The following is a 24073-nucleotide window of genomic DNA, read 5'->3' as shown; positions in this document are numbered from 1 at the left end:
TATAGAATGAGAAGTAAAGAACTGTTGTATAGGCCAATAGGTAAAGAACTCCTACTATATAGACTAGGAGTGATAGAACTCTTATATAGAACGAGAAGTAAAGAACTGTTGTATAGGCCAATAGGTAAAGAACTCCTACTATATAGACTAGGAGTGATAGAACTCTTATATAGAACGAGAAGTAAAGAACTGTTGTATAGACCCAGAGGTAAAGAACTCCTACTGTATAGACTAGGAGTGATAGAACTCTTATATAGAACGAGAAGTAAAGAACTGTTGTATAGACCCAGAGGTAAAGAACTCCTACTGTATAGACTAGGAGTGATAGAACTCTTATATAGAACGAGAAGTAAAGAACTGTTGTATAGATCCAGAGGTAAAGAACTCTTACTATATAGACTAGGAGTGATAGAACTCTTATATAGAACGAGAAGTAAAGAACTGTTGTATAGATCCAGAGGTAAAGAACTCTTACTATATAGACTAGGAGTGATAGAACTCTTATATAGAAGGAGAAGTAAAGAACTGTTGTATAGGCCAATAGGTAAAGAACTCCTACTATATAGACTAGGAGTGATAGAACTCTTATATAGAACGAGAAGTAAAGAACTGTTGTATAGGCCAATAGGTAAAGAACTCCTACTATATAGACTAGGAGTGATAGAACTCTTATATAGAACGAGAAGTAAAGAACTGTTGTATAGGCCAATAGGTAAAGAACTCCTACTATATAGACTAGGAGTGATAGAACTCTTATATAGAACGAGAAGTAAAGAACTGTTGTATAGGCCAAAGGTAAAGAACTCTTACTATATAGACTAGGAGGTAAAAAACTCTTGTATGGACCCAGAAGTAAAGAACTTCCTTTATAGACTAAGAGGTATTAGAACTCTTATATAGACCCAGAAGTAAAGAACTGTTGTATAGGCCAGAGGTAAAGGACTCTTAGGCTAGGTTCACACTACGGAATATCCGCTTTAAAATTGCAGGCAGAAATTCTGCTTGCTAAAATGTATAAGCTAGTCAATCGGTTTTCTGTTCACAAATTCACACTTCGGAATTTTGGAAGCGGAATTTGTGAATGGCAAATACGCTTTAAAATTTCCGCCTGAAGAATGGTGGTGCTCTTTCTTTAGGCGGACCTACTCGCGGAACACATTGCAGTCTATTGGGGACTGCAATGTCAGTTCGGTCCTTGCGCCGACTGATTCAGTCGGCGCTGGCCGCACTCGGAATCTCTAGACGAAAATCTTCCGTCTGGACATTCCGTAGTGTGAACCTAGCCTTACCGTATAGACTAGGAGGGCTAGAACTCTTAGATAGACCCAGAAGAACTGTTGTATAGACCCAGAGGTAAGGAATTTCTTATATAGACCAATAGGTAACTAGCTCTTAGATAATGTAGACCAGGAGGGGGATGATTAAGGTAGACTGACTTACAATAGTATGTGCAGAGTCTTGTATTAATAAATTCTATGTATTGTATATTTAGGCTCTACAAGCAGAGGTGGAGGTAGAAGCTGAGATATATTGTACAGGGAGAGCCAGAGTACCTCACAGACTCCAGCCTTTAGAAAGAGAGCAGACAAAACATGATGTCAAAATGGCAGCTAGATATCTATGGAGTGCAGGAAGCTTCGCTGTGGATGACTGTAAGCAAAAAATTCAAGTGTGCGGTCCACCTCCATGTACTGGTGTGCCACGCAAAACACCCATACCTTATACAGCATTAGACTTGTCAAGGGCCACAGATGACTCTTATGTAAAGTGCCCTTATATAAATGTGATAGAACAAACTAGTGATCTCAGTGAGGGAGAAGTACCAGTAAAAATGATTAAACCGCATCAGGTGACTATACATATGGAAGGACTAAATAATATCTCTCCTGCTGCTACTAAGGAGGCTCATCTCCAAGAGAAGGGTCAGTTGCAGAATAGTGAACAGTACCTGGAACGTTGCATTGAGGGAATAAGTGCAAACAGAAAACCAGAGCAGATGCAGCCAACATGTGCCACCATAGAAAACATCTGTAGAGAAATAAGCCATTGCTCAGAGAATGTGGAATTTAATGGTCTACAAGAGACATCTTCTGAAGACTTTGCTCTTTTTATTAAAAAGCATCTTCCTAACGATTTCCATTCTCCAACATATAAAGACACCTTGGACGAATTGAGTGATTTGTCTCCTTCAAAAGCAGATTGCTCTCGGTCATACCAAAGCATTGAATGCCACCCAAACAGGTTTCTACAGCAACAACAGGAGCGCAGTCCTTGCACATCTCAAAAGCTTGCTGACTTCAGACATCCAGAGAAACCATTGAATACCGAAGTCAGGCATAATCTGGCAGAATATCACACCAGTGTGCTTCCTATTGGTGATCAGTCAGATGTATGGAATATAAAAACCAGGCCCTTATTAATAGTGTCCTATATGAAGAAACAGAATAGTGAATTAGAGGAGGAGGCAATGAACCTTAAGGATGAACAAAGAAGTGCTGGATATTCAGCTAGCAAGAAGTTACATAAGCCTGCTGTATCGATGCCAATACCGTCCTGCGGTGAAGCCCAGGTGGAAAGAGATAGTGACACAGTCAGCCTAGAAAGAGTAGCAGGAGACGGTATTCGGAAAAATATGCAAAATAACATAAAGGTAAGGGAAGAAATAAAGTAGAAATCAGCATGAGACTATCATTGGCCAAAAGTTGTATGGCTAGCTTTATATGTATATAGGATATGGATCTGATAGTTCTCTCCAGAACTAAACTCACTACAGAAGTGGTCTCTGCCCCCAGCATGCTTAAATGCCCACATCATGGGATAAAATCCTCTTATTAACTTTCAATACATAACTAAAGCACTGAGCTCTATTATTATTATTAGAATGGGGCACATAAATTCTGTACCAAAATGGAGGTAAGACGTTAGAGAATACAGTTTAAAAAAAAAAAAAGTGCTATATACATATTCATTGTCCGTGACTCCACATCTTAATATGTAAATTGAGCCGGCAAGCCCCACCCCCTGCACGCAATTCACTGAATTTAGAAGAGGATGTTCTGGGCGACGCGCGTGCGTCTATACATATACAGTCATGGCCGTAAATGTTGGCACCCCTGAAATTTTTCAAGAAAATGAAGTATTTCTCACAGAAAAGTATTGCAGTAACACATGTTTTGCTATACACATGTTTATGCCCTTTGTGTGTTTTGGAACTAAACAAAATAAAGGGAGAAAAAAAAGCAAATTGGACATAATGTCACCCCAAACTCCAAAAATGGGCTGGACAAAATTATTGGCACCCTTAACTTAATATCTGGTTGCACACCCTTTGGAAAAAATAACTGAAATCAGTTGCTTCCTATAACCATCAATAAGTTTCTTACACCTCTCAGCCGAAATGTTGGACCACTCTTCCTTTGCAAACTGCTCCAGGTCTCTCTTATTGGAAGGGTGTCTTTTCCCAACAGCAATTTTATGATCTCTCCACAGGTGTTCAATGGGATTTACATCTGGACTCATTGCTGGCCACTTCAGAACCAGTGCTTTATTGCCATCCATTTTAGTTTGTTGACGTATGTTTGGGGTAATTGTCCTGCTTGAAGACCCAAGATCTCGGATGCAAACCCAGCTTTCTGATACTGGGCTGTACAGTGTGACCCAAAATCCGTTGGTAATTCTCAGGTTTCATTATGCCTTGCACACATTCAAGGCACCCAGTGCCAGAGGCAGCAAAACAACCCCAAAACATCATTGAACCTCCACCATATTTCACTGTAGGTACTGTGTTCTTTTCTTTGTAGGCCTCATTCTGTTTTCTGTAAACAGTAGAATGATGTGTTTTACCAAAAAGCTCTATCTTGGTCTCATCTGTCCACAAGACTTTTTCCTAGAAGGATTTTGGCTTACTCAAGTTCATTTTGGCAAAAAATAGTCTTGCTTTTTATGTCTCTGTGTCAGCAGTGGAGTCCTCCTGGGTCTCCTGCCATAGCGTTTCATTTCATTTAAATGTCTACGGATAGTTTGCACTGAAACTGATGCTCCCTGAGCCTCCAGGACAGCTTGAATATCTTTGGAACTTGTTTGGGGCTGCTTATCCACCATCCGGACTATCCTGCGTTGACACCTTTCATCAATTTTTCTCTTCCGTCCACGCCCAGGGAGATTAGCTACAGTGCCATGGGTTGCAAACTTCTTGATAATGTTGCGCACTGTGGACAAAGGCAAATCTAGATCTCTGGAGATGGACTTGTAACCTTGAGATTGTTGATATTTTTCCACGATTTTGGTTCTCAAGTCCTCAGACAGTTCTCTTCTCCTCTTTCTGTTGTCCATGCTTAGTGTGGCACACACAGACACACAATGCAAAGACTAAGTGAACGTCTCTCCTTTTTTATTTGCTTTCAGGTGTGGCCACATATTGGCCACACCTGTTACTTGCCCCAGGTGAGTTTAAAGGGGTACTCCGGTGAAAAACTTTTTTTAATTTTTTTTTTTCAAATCAACTGGTGCCAGAAAGTTAAACAGATTTGTAAATTACTTCTGTAAAAAAAAAATCTTAATCCTTCCTGTACTTATTAGCTGCTGAATACTACAGTGGAAATAATTTTCCATTTGAAACACAGAGCTGTCTGCTGATATCATGAGCACAGTGCTCTCTGCTGACATCTCTGTCCGTTTTAGGAACTGTCCAGAGTAAAAGGAAATCCCCATAGCAAACATATGCTGTTCTGGACAGTTCCTAAAATGGACAGAGATGTCAGCATAGAGCACTGTGCTCATGATGTCAGCAGACAGCTCTGTGTTTAGAAAAGAAAATAATTTCTTCTGTAGTATTCAGCAGCTAATAAGTACAGGAAGGATTAAGATTTTTTTAATAGAAGTAATTTAGAAATCTGTTTAACTTTCTGGCACCAGTTGATTTAAAAAAAAAAAAAAAAAAAGTTTTTCACCAGAGTACCCCTTTAACCCCTTAAGGACCTAGGGCATATGGATACGCCCTGGCTTTCTGGTACTTAAGGACCCAGGACGTATTCACACGCCCATGGGAATATTGGTCCCTGCCGCGCGCTGGGCGGGGACCGGACTGGGATGCCTGCTGATATCGTTCAGCAGGCATCCCGTGCAAATGCAGAGGGGGGTCATCAGACCCCCCCGTGTCGGCGATCGTGGCAGATCGTTAGTGAATTCACACTACCGATCCGCTGGTATTCGGGTCATACGGGTCACGTGTGACCCGATGACCCGGAGATACAAGGTGATCGGGGGTGTACAATACACCCCCTATCACCCACTGTATCTATGGGGAGGTGGCGATTTCGTCACCCCCCCCCCCCCAGGAGCGCTGCTATTGGCTGGACGATCGTCCAGCCAATAGCAGCCGGCAGGGGAGGGGTTAACTGCATCTTCTTGCAGCTCTGCCCGTTAACTGAGTTCAGTCATGGGGCAAAGCTGCTCGAAGGTGCCAGGGACCCCCCCCCCTTTGTACGATCAGAGCCCCCTCAGTGAAGAAGATCTGCAGGGACAGAGCAGGGAAAGAATATACTCCAGGGCAAGGTAGGAGTGAGTGTAAAAAAGTAAAAAAAATAAAATAAATCCCGCCCCCCGCTGCATTTGCCTCCCCATTTTTTTTTTGTCCGCAATTTTTTTCCCTCCCTTATATAATGGTATGTGATTTCTAATCACACACCGTTATATCTAATAGTTAAACCAAGCACTCACTACACACCCTCCCCGAATCTGTCAGTGAGGACTATGAAGATCCAACATTCCTGTGTTCTTCATCGTCCTCCTCATCATCTAGCAGTGATGATGAGCCCCCTGCACGGCGGGTGAGACGCCGCGAGCCGAGGCCACGCACCCCCCATGAAAGTGGCCCAGTGGCCGGCACTAGTACGAGCGACAATGCCGATCGTACTAGGAGTCCGACCCCCCCTCCAGGCGATTTTACCGGAGCCCCCTTCCGGTGAACCTGTCTGGAGACCCCCAGAGGGTTATCAGCCACGGGTTCCGGAGTTTGTTGGCGACTCCGGAATCCGGATTGACACGGTTGGGTTCACTGAATTCGACTTTTTCAGTTATTTTTTCAGTGACAGCCTGGTCAATCTAATGGTGGAGCAGACTAATCTGTACGCCAGGCAGTTCATCGCCCACCACCCTAATTCTTTTTTGGCCAGGTCCAATGAATGGTATGCCGTCAGTGCAGCCGAAATGAGTCTCTCATCAGTTTTAAGGGGAGACTCATATTCCGCCAGTATATTCCCTCGAAGCGGGCGCGGTATGGCGTGAAGCTTTATAAACTTTGTGAGAGTACCTCCGGGTACACTTACAAGTTTAGGGTGTATGAGGGACGAAATTCCCGTATTGAACCCCCAGATTTTTCCCCCACTCTGGGTGTTAGCGGGAAAATCATTTGGGAGCTTGTGGACCCATTGCTCGATACGGGTTACCACGTGTACGTGGACAACTTTTATACCAGCATCCCTCTCTTCACATCCCTTGCCTCCAGATCCACGTCCGCTTGTGGGACCGTGCGGAAGAACCAGAGAGGCCTCCCTCTAAATTTTCTGCAGACACCTATGCCCAAGGGTGAGTCCCGTGCCCTTACCCATGAAAACCTGTTGCTGGTCAGGTATAAGGATAAGAGGGATGTCCTTATGCTGACCACAATTCATGGCAATGGCAGCTCACCTGTCCCTGTGCGAGGTACCACAACAACGGTCCTCAAGCCCGATTGTATTCTGGACTACAATCGGTATATGGGGGGAGTTGATCTTTCTGATCAAATCCTGAAGCCATATAACGCCATGCGGAAAACACGTGTATGGTACAAGAAAGTTGCGGTCTACATGGTACAGGTTGCCATGTACAACTCTTTTGTACTGTACCAGAACGCTGGCAGCACAGGGACATTCCTCCAGTTCCAAGAAGAAGTCCTAAAGGCCCTGATCTTTGCTGACCGGGAAAGAGCAGGCCGGAGTTTAGAAGGAACTGAAGTAATAGGTGCCAGGATCGTCCCAGGCCAACACTTTCCAGGTGAGATCCCCCACACTGGAAAGAAGGGACGAACCCAGAAAAAATGCAGTGTGTTTCAGGAAGGGGATGCGGAAGGACACCACATATCAATGTGACGCTTGCCCAGATAATCCGGGCCTCTGCATCATAAACTGCTTCAGGGAGTATAACACTTCCATGCGGTACAAAATTTTCCCTTTTCATTTTAATTTTCCAAAAAATTTTCAGCAAAAAATATATAAATAAACAAACTGATAATACCTCTGGGGTATTTTTTCAAAAAAACGGGTCATGGGTAACTGAGTCGCTATCATCGGGGACTTTTTATGTTGCCTCAAATGCGCAGCGCTCTCTCTCCACCTTAGCCGGGTGCGCATTTGAGGCAACAGGTTAGGGACGGCCACACACATCACATTCCCAGAATGATGATTCAGAGCATAGGGTTTGGGGTAGGCATATTCTTTAGTTTTGGCTATGCTCTGGTTCATCATTCTGGGAACATAACCTGTTTTATAATTTTATGTCCCACTGTACCCCATTTTTGTAACTTACCCCATGTAACGTTTATAATTACCCCATGTAATGCCCCTTGAGGGGGGGTCCCACTGCTCTGGCTCCACAGGCAGCGATTTTGAAGCTCAAAGCCCCTGACTGCACTCCTGTTCTTCTGTGACCGGTCCAGATATGAGGTATGTCCTTATTCCAAAGAAATGTATTTACAAATTTACATTTTTTTTGCTGTTCTGGCACTAAAATCGACATGCCCCCCCATTTCAGCAAAATTAGCAAATGTGACTCCTTCTCTTCTGAGCATTGTGCGCCCGCAGTGCACTTGGCGTCCACACATGGGGTATTACCATACTCAGAAGAAAGTGGGTTACACATTTTGGGGGGCATATTCTCCTATTACCCCTTCTAAAAATCTATAATTTGAGGGAAAATGTGTTTTCAGCAAAATGTGTTTCTAAAAGCCAAATGTGACTCCTTCTCTTCTGAGCATTGTAGTGCACCTGCAGTGCACTTGACGTCCACACATGGGATATTACCATACTCAGAAGAGATGGGGTTACACATTTTGGGGGGCATTTTCTCCTATTACTCCTTGTAAAAATTTTAAATTTGGGGGAAAACAGCATTTTAGTGAGAAAATAATAATTTATTAACACATCCAACTTTGACATAAAGTCGTGAAACACCTGTGAGGTGTGAAGGCTCACTGTACCCCTTGTTACGTTCCTTGAGGGGTGTAGTTTCCAAAATAGTATGCCATGTGTTGTTTTTTTTTTTTTTTTTTTTTTTTTTTTTTTGCTGTTCTGGCACCATAGGGGCTTCTTAAATGTGACATGTCCCCCAAAAACCATTTCAGAAAAACTCACTCTTCAAAATCCCATTGTCGCTCCTTCCCTTCTGAGCCCTCTACTGCACCCGCCGAACACTTGACATACACATATGAGATATTCCCTTACTCAGGAGAAATTGGGTTACACATTTTAGGAAGATTTCTCTCCTTTTACCCCTTGTAAAAATTCAAAAACTGGGTTTCCAAGAACATGCGAATGTAAAAAATGAAGATTTTGAATTTTCTCCTTCACTTTGCTGCTATTCCTGTGAAATACCTAAAGGGTTAACACACTTACTGAATGTCATTTTGGATACTTTGAGGGGTGCAGTTTTTATAGTTGGGTCATTTGTGGGGTATTGCTAATATGAAGGCCCTTTAAATCCACTTCAAAACTGTACTGGTCCCTGTAAAAATTCAGATTTTGAAAATTTTGTGACAAATTGGAAAATTGCTGCTGAACTTTGAAGCCCTCTGATGTCTTCCAAAAGTAAAAACATGTCAACTTTATGATGCAAACATAAAGTAAACATATTGGGGGACATGTATCATTATTTGTGTATGGTAGAAGCATTTTACCCCTTTTCCCGAATTCTAAATTATGTGCAGAAGAGCTAAATGTATTAATCAAGCGCAATGAGCTTCATAAATTGCGGGTAAATATAGTAATCTCCTCAATCCACTCTTTGGAAAATAGAATCGATGATTTAGAGCATCTTGCTACGTTAAGTCCAAGATGGCTTATATTTGCGGAAAAAAAACAGCTCTTGCGGCAACATTTTTGGTGTAAAGGAAAAGTACGCAGTTAATAAACCCATGTGTACTATAGATGTCACTCCAAGGTACCCCGATTCGGCCACATCTGGAGGACATGCTCTACCAAAACGTGCGCAAAAAAAGGGCTTGCGCAAAATTTGGCGCAAAACAATACACACAAAACAGGGGTAAAATCTTTGATACATGTCCCCCATTGTGTATGTGGATCAATGTATAATTTATTTGGAATGTTTATTTTCCTTGTGAGCAGAGAGCTTCAAAGTTAAAAAAAAATGCTAAATTTTCAATTTTTTCATCAAATTTTGGAATTTTTCACCAAGAAATGAAAGTATCGACAAAATTTTACCACTAACATAAAGTAGAATATGTCACGAAAAAACAAACTCTGAATCAGAATGAAAGGTTAAAGTATCCCAGAGTTATTAATGCTTGAAGTGACAGTGGTCAGATGTTCAAAAAATGGCCGGGTCCTTAAGGTATATTTGGGCTGGGTCCTTAAGGGGTTAATGGAGCATCACATGCTTGAAACAATCTTATTTTCCACAATTTTGAAAGGGTGCCAATAATTTTGTCCAGACCATTTTTGGAGTTTAGGGTGACATTATGTCCAATTTGCTTTTTTTCCTCCTTTTTTGGTTTAGTTTCAATACACACAAAGGAAATAAACATGTGTATTTCAAAACATGTGTTACTGCCATCCTTTTCTGTGATATATACTTCATATTCTTGTAAAATTTTAGGGGTGCCAACATTTATGGCCATGACTGTATATACACCTTACAGTGGCCTTAGGTAAACCATACTCCGTGGTTAGGCCAGTAGGGCATTCAAGGGACTACTAGGGTATGTAGCCCCAATTATCTAGCGGGACTGAAAGGGATATGCTAGATATAGGGTCAACACCTTGTGGGTTAACACCCCCCACAAGGACAATAGGGCAGACTAGTCCTTAGGGATAGTAGGCTGTGCTGTCTCTTTCCTTAAAGTCCTCATTCATTTATGATATTATAGTCAGAATACGGTACGTGTGAATAGACCTTTAATCGCTTTTTTTCTGGGATATTATAAAAATTGCAATTCTGTGGTTTTGGTATTTTTTTATTTATTTGTTATTTACTGTACGGGATATATAATGTTATACTTTAATAGTACGTACAGTTACGCACACACACCAAATATGTTTATCTTTATTATGTTTACATGTTTTTACATTGGAAAAGGGGGTGATTTGAACTTTTACTATTGAAGGGGTTAATGTGTCTTTTAAACTTTTACTAAAACATTTTTTTTCTTTTTTTACACTTTATTAGGACGAATCATTAGGATTCCTCATACAGATTAATAGAGTTCATTAATCTGTGTGCTCTGCAATCCATTGATAGAGCCTAGTCCAGCCAGTCTCTATCAATGACAGAGACGGGACGCCAGGGAAGCAGAGGTAAGCCCTCCGGCTACCTCTATAGTGGATCGGCCCCTGCGATCCACCCCACTAGCCCTCCAGGGGGTATTCACATGTCCCCTTAGGTGATATAAAGGGTTAATAGTCAGTCGAGGGGATCGCCGCATGCTGGCTATGTGCAGCGGCCCCCAGCTACTGAGAACTGCTGGGGGCTGCAGAGTACGGAGCTGACTCGAGTCCAGAGCCTGCTCCATACACCACTCTGAGCGCCGCCGTGCTTGTCGGGGCCTTTCAGGTCCGGACCTGCTTGCCCCAAGCAGGGCTAAGGGCCTGATAAAGTCACCTGCCCAACACCCGGAACTGCATGTCCTGGGTGTCGGGCGATAGGAATTCCACATCCCTGCATGCAGAATACATGAGTCCCTGTTACATGAGGCAGATACAGGCATCCATGATACAGGAAGTGATGCACTAAGCAGGGGTGTGGTTTACATATAAAGGAAATGTGTCATGAAAAACAAGTGCATTACCAAAAAAGGCCACAAGGTGGCAGCAAATAACTAACCATAAAAAAAATCCATAGGAAATGGATCAAAGAAGGAAGAATGTAAATTCCCATCTACAATAATGAGAATATTAACTGTGTAAGGCTGCATTCCCCCCCACGTTTTTGCAATACAGTTCCCGTATCAGGTTTTTGATAAAAAAACTGATACCTCAAAACCTGACTAAACTGTATCAAAACGTGTGTACCAATTTCAACCCGTATACAGTTAAAAACCGTATGCGGTTTGCAAAATGATGTCCGGTTGCATGCGTTTTGTAAGAAAAAAACGTATACGTTTTTAACTTTTCACTCCATTTTGAATAAAGTTTCACTTGTTTGATTGAAATTCCAAGTAAAAAAACTGTGCAAAGTCAAAAACCGTATGGAACCGTATGCACATACAGTTCTGTACGGTTCCCATTGTCTCCCATGTTAAAAAAAAGTATACGGTTTAATGCAGTTTTTCACCCGGACCAAAAACCGTGGTAGATAACGGTTTTGGCTACTGGTAGAAAACTGTACAAAACCGTACATGATGCAAAACGGACACAACCTGATGCATCTTTTGGCATACTGTTTTCAATGGAGAGTCAATGCATACGGTTTTCAATACGGTTCCGTACGGTTTTCACATTGAAAACGTATACAGAGATTTCTAGATGTGGACTGTTTCTGTGATGGGTTGTCTCAGGTGGTTCAGATCTTGTAGATGTAGGGGCAGTTCCGCAGAAAGAAGTCGCAGGGTGTCAAATGTGGCGATCATGGAAGCCAGCACTTTGGTTATTCTTTTTTTTATTTTGCTGTCTACCAATACCTGAATGGAGTGAAATGTTGGATTGGCCACACCGGAAACAACAATCGAGCACTAGTCTCCATGATTTCTGCTTCTAACACTGTGCCTAATTTCTGTGGGGCCGTTCACCACACGGGACCATTAACATTTTCTTTTAGTAGTTCAGCCATTTCCGCACGTGGCAATACTAAATATTTTTATTTAATTATTTAACTTTAAATAAATTTATCTTTTGTGGCTCATTCACATTTATTGAAACTCGGGGCATGCTGGGAGTTGTAGTTGTGTACTATCTAGAAAGACACATGTTAGAGCAACAAGCCCCAACCTATAACTCTCCAGTTGTTTCAAAACTACAGCTCCCAACATGTCCCACTGTCAGGGCATGCTGGAAGTTGTAGTTTTGTTTGCCACATAGAGTAGGGGTCTTAAACTGGTAGCCCTCCAGATTTTGCAAAACTTCACCTCCCAGCTAGTGCCGGGTGGTATGACCAAAAATGCATATCACGGTATTTTTGTAAGTTAAGGCTGCGGTTCCACAGTATTTAACGGTATGCCCCTCCGCGCCCCCCCCCCCCCCCCTGTGCTTTAAATGAATGAGATGCCGGCCGCTGTGCTATAACCTCTTCAGGACATAGGGCGTATGGATACGCCCTGCATTCCGAGTCCTTAAGGACCGAGGGCGTATCCATACGCCCGTGTGAATTCCGGCCCCCACCGCTAGCCGGTTGGGGACCGGAGCCGGATGCCTGCTGAAATCGTTCAGCAGGCATCCCGGCATATCGCCCAGGGGGGTCATTATGCCCCCCCATGTCGACGATGGCCGCAGATCGCTGGACAATTCAGTCCAGCGATTTGTGGCGATTCCGGGACAATCGGGTCTCCAGTGACCCGGAATTACTGGCTGATCGGGGCCGTCTCTGACTGCCCTGAACAGCCAGAGCCTGCAGGGGGGAGGTGGCACTGGTGCCACCTCACGATCGCCCTGATTCGTCGGCCGAATTACCGGCCGACCAATCGGCGCCTGCTGCGGGTGTCACTCCTGCAACCCGCTCCGCCCCTCTTCCGGAGGACGTGAGCGGGTGCGGGACGTGCACCCCGGGAGCTGGGGACCCTGATCCCCGGCGTCAATGTTGGGATCGGGGCCCCAGGAGCTGCGGCGGGACTGACCTGTGTGCCGGCAGCAGCAGGAGGGGAGTGACAGCCTCCTGCTGTTGCTTAGCAATAGCTCCCAGCATGCAAAAAGGGCATGCTGGGAGCTGTAGTTATGCAACAACAGGAGGCAGACCACCACAACTCCCAGCATTCCCTTATGGGCATGCTGGGACTTATGGTTTTGCAACAGCTGGAGGCACATTTTTTCTATGGAAAAGTGTACCTTCAGCTGTTGTAGAACTACAACTCCCAGCTTGCACAAACAGCTAAAGTGCATGCTGGGAGTTGTAGTGTTGCATCTGCTGGTTGCATAACTACAACTCCCAGCATGCCCGTTGGCTGTCGGTGACTGCTGAGAGTTGTAGTTTTACAACAGCTGAAGGCACACTGGTTGTGAAACTCAGTTTTTTTTTGCCTAACTCAGTGTTTCACGACCGGTGTGCCTCCAGCTGTTGCAAAACTAAAACTCTCAGCATGTACAGTCTGTCAGCGCATGCTGGGAGTCGTAGTTTTGCAACAGCTGGATGTTCTCCCCCCCCCCCCCCCAATGTGAATGTACAGGGTACACTCACATGGGCGGAGGTTTACAGCAAGTATCTGGCTGCAAGTTTGAGCTGCGGAAAATTTTCTGCCGCAGCTCAAACTGCCAGCGAGAAACTACTGTGAACCCCCGCCCGTGTGACTGTACCCTAAAAACACTACACTACACTAACACAAAATAAAATAAAAAGTAAAAAATACTACATATACACATACCCCTACACAGCCTCCCTCTCCAATAAAAATGAAAGCGTCTGGTACGCCACTGTTTCCAAAACGGAGCCTCCAGCTGTTGCAAAACAACAACTCCCAGTATTGCCGGACAGCCATTGACTGTCCAGGCATGCTGGGAGTTTTACAACAGCTGGAGGCACCCTGTTTGGGAATCACTGGTGCAGAATTCCCCTATATCCACCCCTATGCAAGTCCCCAATTTAGGCCTCAAATGCGCATGGCGCTCTCACTTTGGAGCCCTGTCGTATTTCAAGGCAACAGTTTAGGGTCACATATGGGGTATCGCCGTACTCGGGAGAAATTGTGTTACAAATTTTGGGGGGTATTTTCTGCTTTTACCCTTTTTAAAAATGTAAAATTTTTGGGAAAACAAGCATTTTAGGTAAAGAAAATATTTTTTTTTTTACATATGCAAAAGTCGTGAAACACCTGTGGGGTATAAAGGTTCACTTAACCCCTTGTTACGTTCCCCGAGGGGTCTAGTTTCCAAAATGGTATGCCATGTGTTTTTTTATTTTTTGCTGTCCTGGCACCATAGGGGCTTCCTAAATGCGGCATGCCCCCAGAGCAAAATTTGCTTTCAAAAAGCCAAATGTGACTCCTTCTCTTCCGAGACCTGTAGTGCGCCAGCAGAGCACTTTTCACCCCCATATGGCATGTTTTCTGAATCGGGAGAAATTGGGCTTCAAATTTTTAGGGGTATTTTCTGCTATTACCCTTTTTAAAAATGTAACATTTTTGGGAAAACAAGCATTTTAGGTAAAAAATTTTTTTTTTTTTTTTTACATTTGCAAAAGTCGTGAAACACCTGTGGGGTATTAAGGCTCACTTTATCCCATGTTACATTCCTCAAGGGGTCTAGTTTCCAAAATGGTATGCCATGTGTTTTTTTTTTTGCTGTTCTGGCATCATAAGGGCTTCCTAAATGCAACATGCCCCCCAAAAACCATTTCAGAAAAACGTACTCTCCAAAATCCCCTTGTCGCTCCTTTGCTTCTGAGCCCCCTACTGCGCCCGCCGAACACTTTACATAGACATATGAGGTATGTGCTTACTCGAGAGAAATTGGGCTACAAATACAAGTAAAAATTTTCTCCTTTTACCCCTTGTAAAAATTCAAAAATTAGGTCTACAAGAACATGAGTGTAAAAAATGAAGATTTTGAATTTTCTTCTTCACTTTGCTGCTATTCGTGTGAAACACCTAAAGGGTTAAAACGCTGACTGAATGTCATTTTGAATACTTTGGGGGGTGTAGTTGTTATAATGGGGTCATTTATGGGGTATTTCTAATATGAAGACCCTTCAAATCCACTTCAAACCTGAACTGGTCCCTGAAAAATATCGAGTTTGAAAATTTTGTGAAAAATTGGAAAATTGCTGCTGAACTTTGAAGCCCTCTGGTGTCTTCCAAAAGTAAAAACACGTAAATTTTATGATGCAAACATAAAGTAGACATAATGTATATGTGAACCAAAAAAAAATTTATTCGTAATATCCATTTTCCTTACAAGCAGAGAGCTTCAAAGTTAGAAAAATGCAAAATTTTCTAATTTTTCATCAAATTTACGGATTTTTCACCAAGAAAGGATGCAAGTTACCACAAAAATTTACCACTATGTTAAAGTAGAATATGTCACGAAAAAACAGTCTCGGAATCAGAATGATAACTAAAAGCATTCCAGAGTTATTAATGTTTAAAGTGACAGTGTTCTGATGTGCAAAAAACGCTCCGGTCCTTAAGGCCAAAATGGGCTTGGTCCTGAAGGGGTTAAATGAATTACGGTATATGCCGGCCGCTGCGCTTTAATTGACTTAGATGCCGGCCGCTGCGCTTTAATTGAATTAGATGCCGGCTGCTGCACTTTAAATGGTTAAGTTGCCAGCCGCTGCGCTTTAAATGGTTAAGTTGCCAGCCGCTGCGCTTTAAATGGTTAAGTTGCCGTCCGCTGCGCTTTAAATGAATGAGATGCCGGTGTGGTTGCAAAATTCCACCTCACACCGGCCGCGGCGCTGGAAACGATTAAATTGCGAGCCGGAAGCTGTCACCTCCTCCTGCAAGCGCTAAAAGCCAGGCTTTTAGCGCTTGCAGGGGGAGGTGACAGCTTGCCGCAGCTCACATCTCATTCATTTAAAGGGCCGTGGCTGGCAATGTAACCATTTAAAGCACAGCGGCCGTCAGCTTAACCATTTAAAGCGCCGTCGGCCGGCAACTTAACCATTTAAAGCACAGCAGCCCGCATCTCATTAATTTAAAGCGCCAATGGCTCACAGGAGGACGGGGAGAACATATGATTATTTCCCCGATGTGGGGACAGTCGCTGCGGCTAATAATTCATTTGAGGGTGGAGGGGCCAGACCGGTATTGCGGTATAGGGAAAATTCATATCCTGCAGGAAAAACATACCGGTATTCGGTATGAACCGGTATACCGCCCAGCACTGCTCCCAGCATGCCCGTACATGCCCAGACAGCCATTTTAGGCTGTTGGGAATGCTGGGAGTTGAAGTTTTGCCACCAGTTTGAGACCCCTTATATAGAGAGACACATGCTAGGGCAGCGTATCCTCTAGGGGTTAAACCATTTGACTGTGCCTAGTCATTTTTCTAAGTATGGTCCCTGTCTGGTCGTGACTTGCACCTAAACAGAGGGATTTGCGATTTTCCTATCAAAAAGTCGCAATGATCAATTCCTAACCACTGCATTCACTGACACAGATTTGACTGTCCACAGTTATTTATCATAAATCTGCTGTGTGGTGAAAAAGTGCAAAAAAGGCATACGCAACGCACATTTTCACCACAAAAAAAAAAAGTCCTCTAAATCCCTTGATAAATCCCCCCCCCCCCCCATTGTCTTTTCATATTAATAAGTTTGCTTTATGTTCTCTTGTTTGTAAATACTGAGGTCTTAAAGGGGTTCTCCGAATCAGACGTAATTCAAAATGGATGCTACAACATTAAAGGGGTACTCCGTTGCATGGGTTCGGCAATCTCACCTCACACCTAGTGCCAAAAGCTTGTGATGTCATAGCCCCGCCCCCTCAATGCAAGTCCATGGGAGGGGGTGTGGCACCTCCCATAGATTTGCAGTGAGGTTGGCGGGGTGTGATGTCATGAGGGGGCGGGGCTATGATGTCTAGAGCTTTTGGCGCCGGGTGTGGGGTGAGATTTCCGAACCCATGCAGCGGAGTACCCCTTTAATGTTGTACCATCCTTTTTGAATTACGTCTGATTCTTCGGGATGCCAGACCAACCCTGTAGACGTGCAGCTGTTGTGCCTGAGAATGCCGGGACGTAATGTGTTTAATATTTATGACTGACAGTAGAGAATGCTGCCCCCTCTCTCCCTCTGTCACTTGACGTTTTATTAAAGTAAACGGAAGATTGTAGATTGTCAGCAAACGTAGTAATGTACCGCCAGTGTGTCTGAGCTTTTCAGTGCAACATGCCATCCATTAGGAAGAGAATAACTTGAGATGCTCGGTGTGAATTGCTCTCGGCACAGACATCTGTCAGTTTGCATTTCCCTGTCTCTCGTCACTAAAGCTGGCCTTAAACATAACTATTTTTTGGTCAAAATGGTAAATACACCAATTTTTTTATTAATCAGACGAAAGACAGTCTCTGTACAGTGCTGCAGAATATATTGGCACCATATAAAAAAGGAATTCTTCTTCCTCCGTTTTTCTTTTTCAGTATTATTATTATTATTTTAGATTATGAAGATTATTATACTTTCCATAATAGGAATTCATAAAGATTTAGAAGATTTCATAGTGAAATCTTTTTTCATACGCCTGGATACAGCCATTACATTTTATGAGATTCTGTCATTTCTCTAATAAATGTGGTCTGTTTTTTTTTCCCTGAAACGGCATCTTTATTGCTTAAAGTCCATTGCTTAAAGTGGTACTCCTCCCCCAGACTGTGGCCGTGATGTCACGAACCTCCGTTGCTGCACCCGACGCGCTAAAAGGAACGCCGGGTGCAGCACGGAGATCGCGGTGGTCCCCAGCGGCAGGACTCCCGCAATCAGACATCTTATCCCCTATCCTTTGGATAAGGGGATAAGATGTCTAGGGGAGGAGTACCCCTTTAATATTGCAGCTCATGCCTTTCTTTTGAATGCTGCAATAGTAGACACAATCCATGGACAAGAGTGATGTTGTTTCTGCAGACAAAGCAGACCTATTTTTCTTATCCTGGAAAACTATTAGTAAAACTAGACACTGTGAAATCAAAACAAACAAAAAAAGACTGTAAAATTGGTATAAAAAAAATGACCGTTAGAATAAAAAATTGCTGCTTTTTTTTTTTTAAATCAGTTTTTTGTTTAGATTTTACAGTGTCTGAATATAGCCATCATTTGTCAGATTTGGCTAGACAGCCCCTCTAAAATATTGTAGACTATGGACAGTACCTTTATGCTAGATGGGCCCCCTGACAATAAGATGTTTATGGGTGTGTCCATGCTTGTCCCCCAGTGTTTAGATGTAATCTGATGGGTAACCTGGCAGCAAGGGTTTGGTTTTATTACAGCACCACCACAGGTGAGATAAAGGTTTACACTGTTCTAGTGGAAATCATTGGTCTTTCTGTGACAGAGAAGAACATAGCTAAAAGAGTGTGTCTGTCAGTTTTCCTAGATATTCTCTGCTTTGTTTAAAGGGGTACTCCGGTGGCAAACTTTTTTTTTTTTCTTAATCAACTGGTGCCAGAAAGTTAAACAGATTTGTAAATTACTTCTATTAAAAAATCTTAATCCTTCCAGTACTTATTAGCTGCTGAATACTACAGGGGAACTGCTTTTCGTTTTGGAACACAGAGCTCTCTGCTGACATCTCTGTCCATTTTAGGAACTGTTCAGAGCAGCATATGTTTGCTATGTGATTTTCTCATACTCTGGACAGTTCTTAAAATGGACAGAGATGTCAGCAGAGAACACTGTGCTCATGATTCAGCAGAGATCTCTGTGTTCCAAAATGAAAAGCATTTCCCCTGTAGTATTCAGCAGCTAATAAGTACTGGAAGGATTAAGATTTTTTAATAGAAGTAATTTACAAATCATCATATATGTCCATTTAAGCTGCTGAAGAAAGGACCGAGAAGGTCCAGCGACCTCCCAGTACCCATTATTGAGACCACTCATTAATTACCTGTAAGCGCAAGTCACCTTCTAACTTTCTAACATCAAAGACAGATACTGTCAGTCACCTTCCCCATGCAGCGCGCGCAATCCTACGCGAGGACGCTGCCTGGGACTTCACTAGTGGATGCAGTTTGAAGCACTGCAGTCCCCAACCTCCTTGCCCACGGCTGTGCCGCACCGCGACTTAGGAGAAGGCAGAGTCTCCAGCGGTGTGTCCACATCGTATGCACAACAGCAAGAGATTCTTTTTGTTCCTGTGTCATCGGTAACCTACACCGGGAGATCGCAACTGCTGGACTAGAAGCCACCGGAGATCGCAGTATCTGTAGCCATAGGGACCGGTGAGCATATATACACCCCGGGGGAGATTCATCAAAACCTGTGCAGAGGAAGAGTGGTGCAGTTGCCCATAGCAACCAATCAGATTGCTTCTTTCATTTTCCACAGGCCTCTAAAGAGGCCTGTGGAAAATGAAAGAAGCAATCTGATTGGTTGCTATGGACAACTGCACCACTCTTCCTCTGCACAGGTTTTGATAAATCTCCCCCACCCAGTGTGTGTTGCATCTTTCATTGCCATTTCTGCCAATACCGATCATTGCATAACCCTAACTGTTATACCGGGATATTATAAAGACTATAAGCGGGCTGTCAGCGCAGCAGACCCAGCTATAGGACATAGTTACAGTGACTGTGACTTGCTATATTACTGTTACACCATTGTTCTGCATCACCAAAGACTTTTTTCCACTGTCAGCATAGTAACGGATTTCCAGATTGGTGATTGCTCAAAGAAACATTGTTTCAATCATTCTTACAGGAATCAATCTACTCTAATACAATGTATCCTCATTGAACTTTGAAGCTTATCTAGGGAGACAAGTACCTAGGATTCATTGAAGCCTTTTTTGATCTTGTTCATTTTCAATTATTGGATACATTTTATGACATATTTTTATTGGTCTCAATTAAGTAGCTTTACTATGTTTTTACATTTTATCATTTTATTATTAATGCTAATATATTGTTCCTGGTCACTCACAAGGGCCCTGTGAGCTCCAGGTATTCTAGCACATATTTGTATTGAATTAATTATTTAAATACATTTCTGGACCTATATCTTTGACCTTGAGCCCCAATATTTGTTATGGTATAATTTACAAATCTGTTTAACTTTCTGGCACCAGTTGATTAAAAAAAAAAAAAAAAAAAAAAAGTTTTCCACCGGAGTACCCCTTTAATACATGAGGGTCCTAAGTGAGGGACTCCTGTGTACTAACACAAAATGTCCTAATATTGTATTTGAACTTGGGTTTCCTAACCTCTTTATCTAACTTAGCGTTGCCCTACAAGGGTACATCATTTCATTTGAATTATACACTTTGTTGACAACAATAAAATCTGCAATCTGCAAGGACTGTTATTTGGTGCATGGACCTGGCTGCTGTAAGTAAACAGTTACCAGAAGGCAATCACAGTAGGGAAAGTCTAACTCAGTGTTTCCCAACCTGGGTGCCTCCAGCTGTTCCAAAACTACAACTCCCAGCATGCTGGGAGTTGTAGATTTGTAACAGCTGGAGGCCCCCTGGTTAGGAAACACTGGTCTAACTCCAGAAGTCTTCTAAACAAATCATTTAAAATTCCATACTTTATTGCTAGATGGTAAAAACGTTTCATAGTTATTTACAGTTTATAGTTTGGAGATACATCTTTGACACATGCTTTTTATTAATAGTCTGTGGGAGGACCTCTCGGACCAGTGCAGGGACCTCTTGGCGGCTTGGCTCCTTTACGTGCCATGGGGGACTCTGTTGGAGGAAGTGGTGGAGTGCGGGGATCTCTGAGCAGCAGTGCTGGAAGCTCTGGAGGATTCGACAATCTGTTGGGTGGAACTTCAGGAGTAAGTCTGCTATTGATTCATATTGTGGTCATTAGCCAGATGCTGCTTACCTTGTTGACCTGTTGTTGATGGAATCCATGGTATACCATGTGTGTCTCCCTACATATGCCCTTTGTGTTTATTATCAGCGAGCTCCTGCTACGAAGTCACAAAGTCTGACAATAACAATATAAAGGCCAATGAACAGTGATCCCTCAACATACCATGGTAATTCATTCCAAATGAACCATCATTACTTGAATCCATTGTATGTTGAGGGATCCGTGCAATAATAATATAGAAAGTTATACTCACGTGTCCCTGCCGCTCCGGACCGTCACCGCTGCCCTGGATAGTCCCTCTCCATCGCCGTCATCAAGTACCCAGGGTGTATCTGCCGCTCCGGACCGTCACCGCTGCCCGGGATAGTCGCTCTCCATCGCGGTCATAAAGTACCCAGGGTGTATCTGCCGCTCCGGACCGTCACCGCTGCCCTGGATAGTCGCTCTCCATCGCCGTCATCAAGTACCCAGGGTGTATCTGCCGCTCCGGACCGTCACCGCTGCCCGGGATAGTCGCTCTCCATCGCGGTCATAAAGTACCCAGGGTGTATCTGCCGCTCCGGACCGTCACCGCTGCCCAGGATAGTCGCTTTCCATCGCGGTCATCAAGTTCCTGGGGTGTTCCCGCTGCTTCGGACCGTCACCGCTGCCCTGGATCGTCGCTCTCCATCACTGTCATCACGTCGCTGCGCACACCGCTCCTATTGGATGACGATACGGTGTGCGTGGCGATGTGATGACGACTAAGGAGAGCGATGGCCATGCAGCGGAGCATGAAGAGGAAACGGCTATCCGGCGGCAGCTGAAACAGTCTGCTAGCCGTTTATGCAATGGCCCCAACATATATAAAGCATCGTATGTTGATGCTGCCTTCTGAGAGGCCATTGTATGTTCAAATGATCGTAGGTCGGGGGATCACTGTACTGTATCGGATCTGTAATTTTGCACTCATAAACTGGGCTCATATTGTGCCTCTGATTTTAAGCAAAGACACATCAAAGCTTTTTCCCATAAATTTATATTAAATATATTTTGAATCAGTTTTCAGTACATGGGGCGAGATTTATCAAAACCTGTCCAGAGGAAAAGTTTCTGAGTTGCCCATAGCAACCAATCAAATCACTTCTTTCATTTTTGAAAAGGCCTCTGAAAAATGAAAGAAGCGATCTGATTGGTTGCTATTGGCAACCCAGCAACATTTTCTCTGGACAGGTTTTGATAAATCTTCCCCAGAGTGTCTACAACAGTGTTTCCCAACCAGGGTGCCTCCAGCTGTTGCAAAATTACAACTCCCAGCATGCCCAAAAGTACAACTCCCAGCATGCCTAGACAGCCAAAGGTAGATGTGCATTTTAATATAATTTTAAAATTTGCTCATTTATTTACCAGGTCTTCACTGCACAGCCACAAAAAACTGCGGCCTATATCAAGAGCTCCTCAATAAAGCAGCCAGAGGAGAGGGTGAGCCTCACCTTGCCAGGTCTAGATGAAGAAGACGAAGACGTGGAGCAGGAGAGTGAAGACCAGGTACTAGACACTGCCTGTTAAAGGGGTATTCCAGGCAAAACCTTTTTTTATATATATCAACTGGCTCCGGAAAGTTAAACAGATTTGTAAATTACTTCTATTAAAAAATCTTAATCCTTCCAATAGTTATTAGCTTCTGAAGTTTTCTGTCTAACTGCTCAATGATGATGTCACGTCCCGGGAGCTGTGCATGATGGGAGAATATCCCCATAGGAACTGCACAGCTCCCGGGGACGTGAGTCATCAGAGAGCAGTTAGACAGAAAACAACAACTCAACTTCAGAAGCTAATAACTATTGGAAGGATTAAGATTTTTTAATAGAAGTAATTTACAAATCTGTTTAACTTTCCGGAGCCAGTTGATATATAAAAAAAAAGTTTTGGCCTGGAATACCCCTTTAAGATTTACATCCCTGTAAAACAGTGTTTCCCAACCAGGGTTCCTCCAGATGTTCCCTCTGGACAGGCTTTGATAAATCTTCTGCAGAGTGTCTACAGCAGTGCTTCCCAACCAGGGTGCTTCCAGCTGTTGCAAAACTACAACTCCCAGCATGCCCGGACAGCCAAAGGCTGTCCGGGCATGCTGGGAGTTGTAGTTTTGTAACAGCTGGAAGCACCATCTGGAGGCACTCTGGTTGGGAAACACTGCTGTAAAAGCTTCTTTGTTGTATAAAACTTCATGAGACTTTGGACATTAGTTCTAGACAAAATGTCCATGGGAATTTGTGACCTATCACATTTGTTAACTGCACTGACTTCTTTCAGAGTCCTCGAGTATCTGCCCGTCTGCTTAAGAACTTGCACATGGACATTGGATCTCTGGGAGGTGGCTTTGAATATGAGGTAAGGAGTAGTAGTATATCCTAAATCAACATGTCTGGAAGCTACCTAGGATCTAGCATAGGTTAAATTGGTGCACAAGACATGTTAAAACTAGAAGTGGAAGAGCCATTTCTATGTGTCATCCAGGAGAGTGAACGGAGAGATGAATCCATTGCAGCCAGCGGCACAGACGAGGGCTCTGAACCAGAGTTACAGGACCTTGGAAAATCTGAGAATGAAGAGGAGAGCCAAAAAGAGGTGCCCTGGGCATATGACATCATGCAGCAGTGATGTCATAGACTCCCTGCATGATTGTGCTCCCTCCTCACTCACCTGTAGCCTCCTCTATGTTCCCTTTAGATGTATTGTTGTTGGTGTGGATTAGAATTAGAAGACAAAGTGGCTTTTATCTGTAATGGGAGACTGTAAGCAGGAAGGGAATAAACCATTAAAGGGTTACTCCGGTGGAAAACTTTTTTTTTTCTTTTTTTTAAATCAACTGGTGCCAGAAAGTTAAACAGATTTGTAAATTACGTCTATTAAAAAAAATCTTAATCCTTCCAGTACTTATTAGCTGCTGAATACAACACATGAAATTCTTTTCTTTTTGGAACACAGAGCTCTCTGCTGAATCCATTTTAGGAACTGTCCATTTTAGGAACTGACCAGAACAGCATATGTTTGCTATGGGGATTTTCTCCTACTCTGGACAGTTCTTAAAATGGACAGAGATGTCAGCAGAGAGCACTGTGCTCGTGATGTCAGCAGAGAGCTCTGTGTTCCAAAAAGAAAAGAATTTCCTCTGTAGTATTCAGCAGCTAATAAGTACTGGAAGGATT

At 43.3% G+C, this 24073-nt stretch overlaps 1 protein-coding gene across 4 annotated transcripts in view; it reads left to right on the top strand.

Annotated features, from left to right (window-relative positions):
- The window catches only part of CEP164 (centrosomal protein 164), a 150495-nt gene that overhangs the window by 36524 nt on the left and 89898 nt on the right, over positions 1-24073 (top strand). For 2 of the 4 annotated variants that reach the window (XM_056542784.1, XM_056542786.1), the window contains exons 5-8: positions 20680-20844; positions 22275-22412; positions 23178-23255; positions 23382-23492. In XM_056542784.1, the coding sequence (XP_056398759.1) occupies positions 20680-20844; positions 22275-22412; positions 23178-23255; positions 23382-23492 (492 nt within the window). Of the gene's footprint in view, positions 1-1512; positions 2651-20679; positions 20845-22274; positions 22413-23177; positions 23256-23381; positions 23493-24073 lie in introns of those variants that run through there. The other 2 variants (XM_056542783.1, XM_056542785.1) reach the window with 2 other exon arrangements.

Source organism: Hyla sarda, chromosome 10, assembly GCF_029499605.1.
Source record: "Hyla sarda isolate aHylSar1 chromosome 10, aHylSar1.hap1, whole genome shotgun sequence".
NCBI classification, from domain to species: Eukaryota; Metazoa; Chordata; class Amphibia; order Anura; family Hylidae; genus Hyla; species Hyla sarda.
This window is presented reverse-complemented; position numbering and strand designations above follow the sequence as displayed.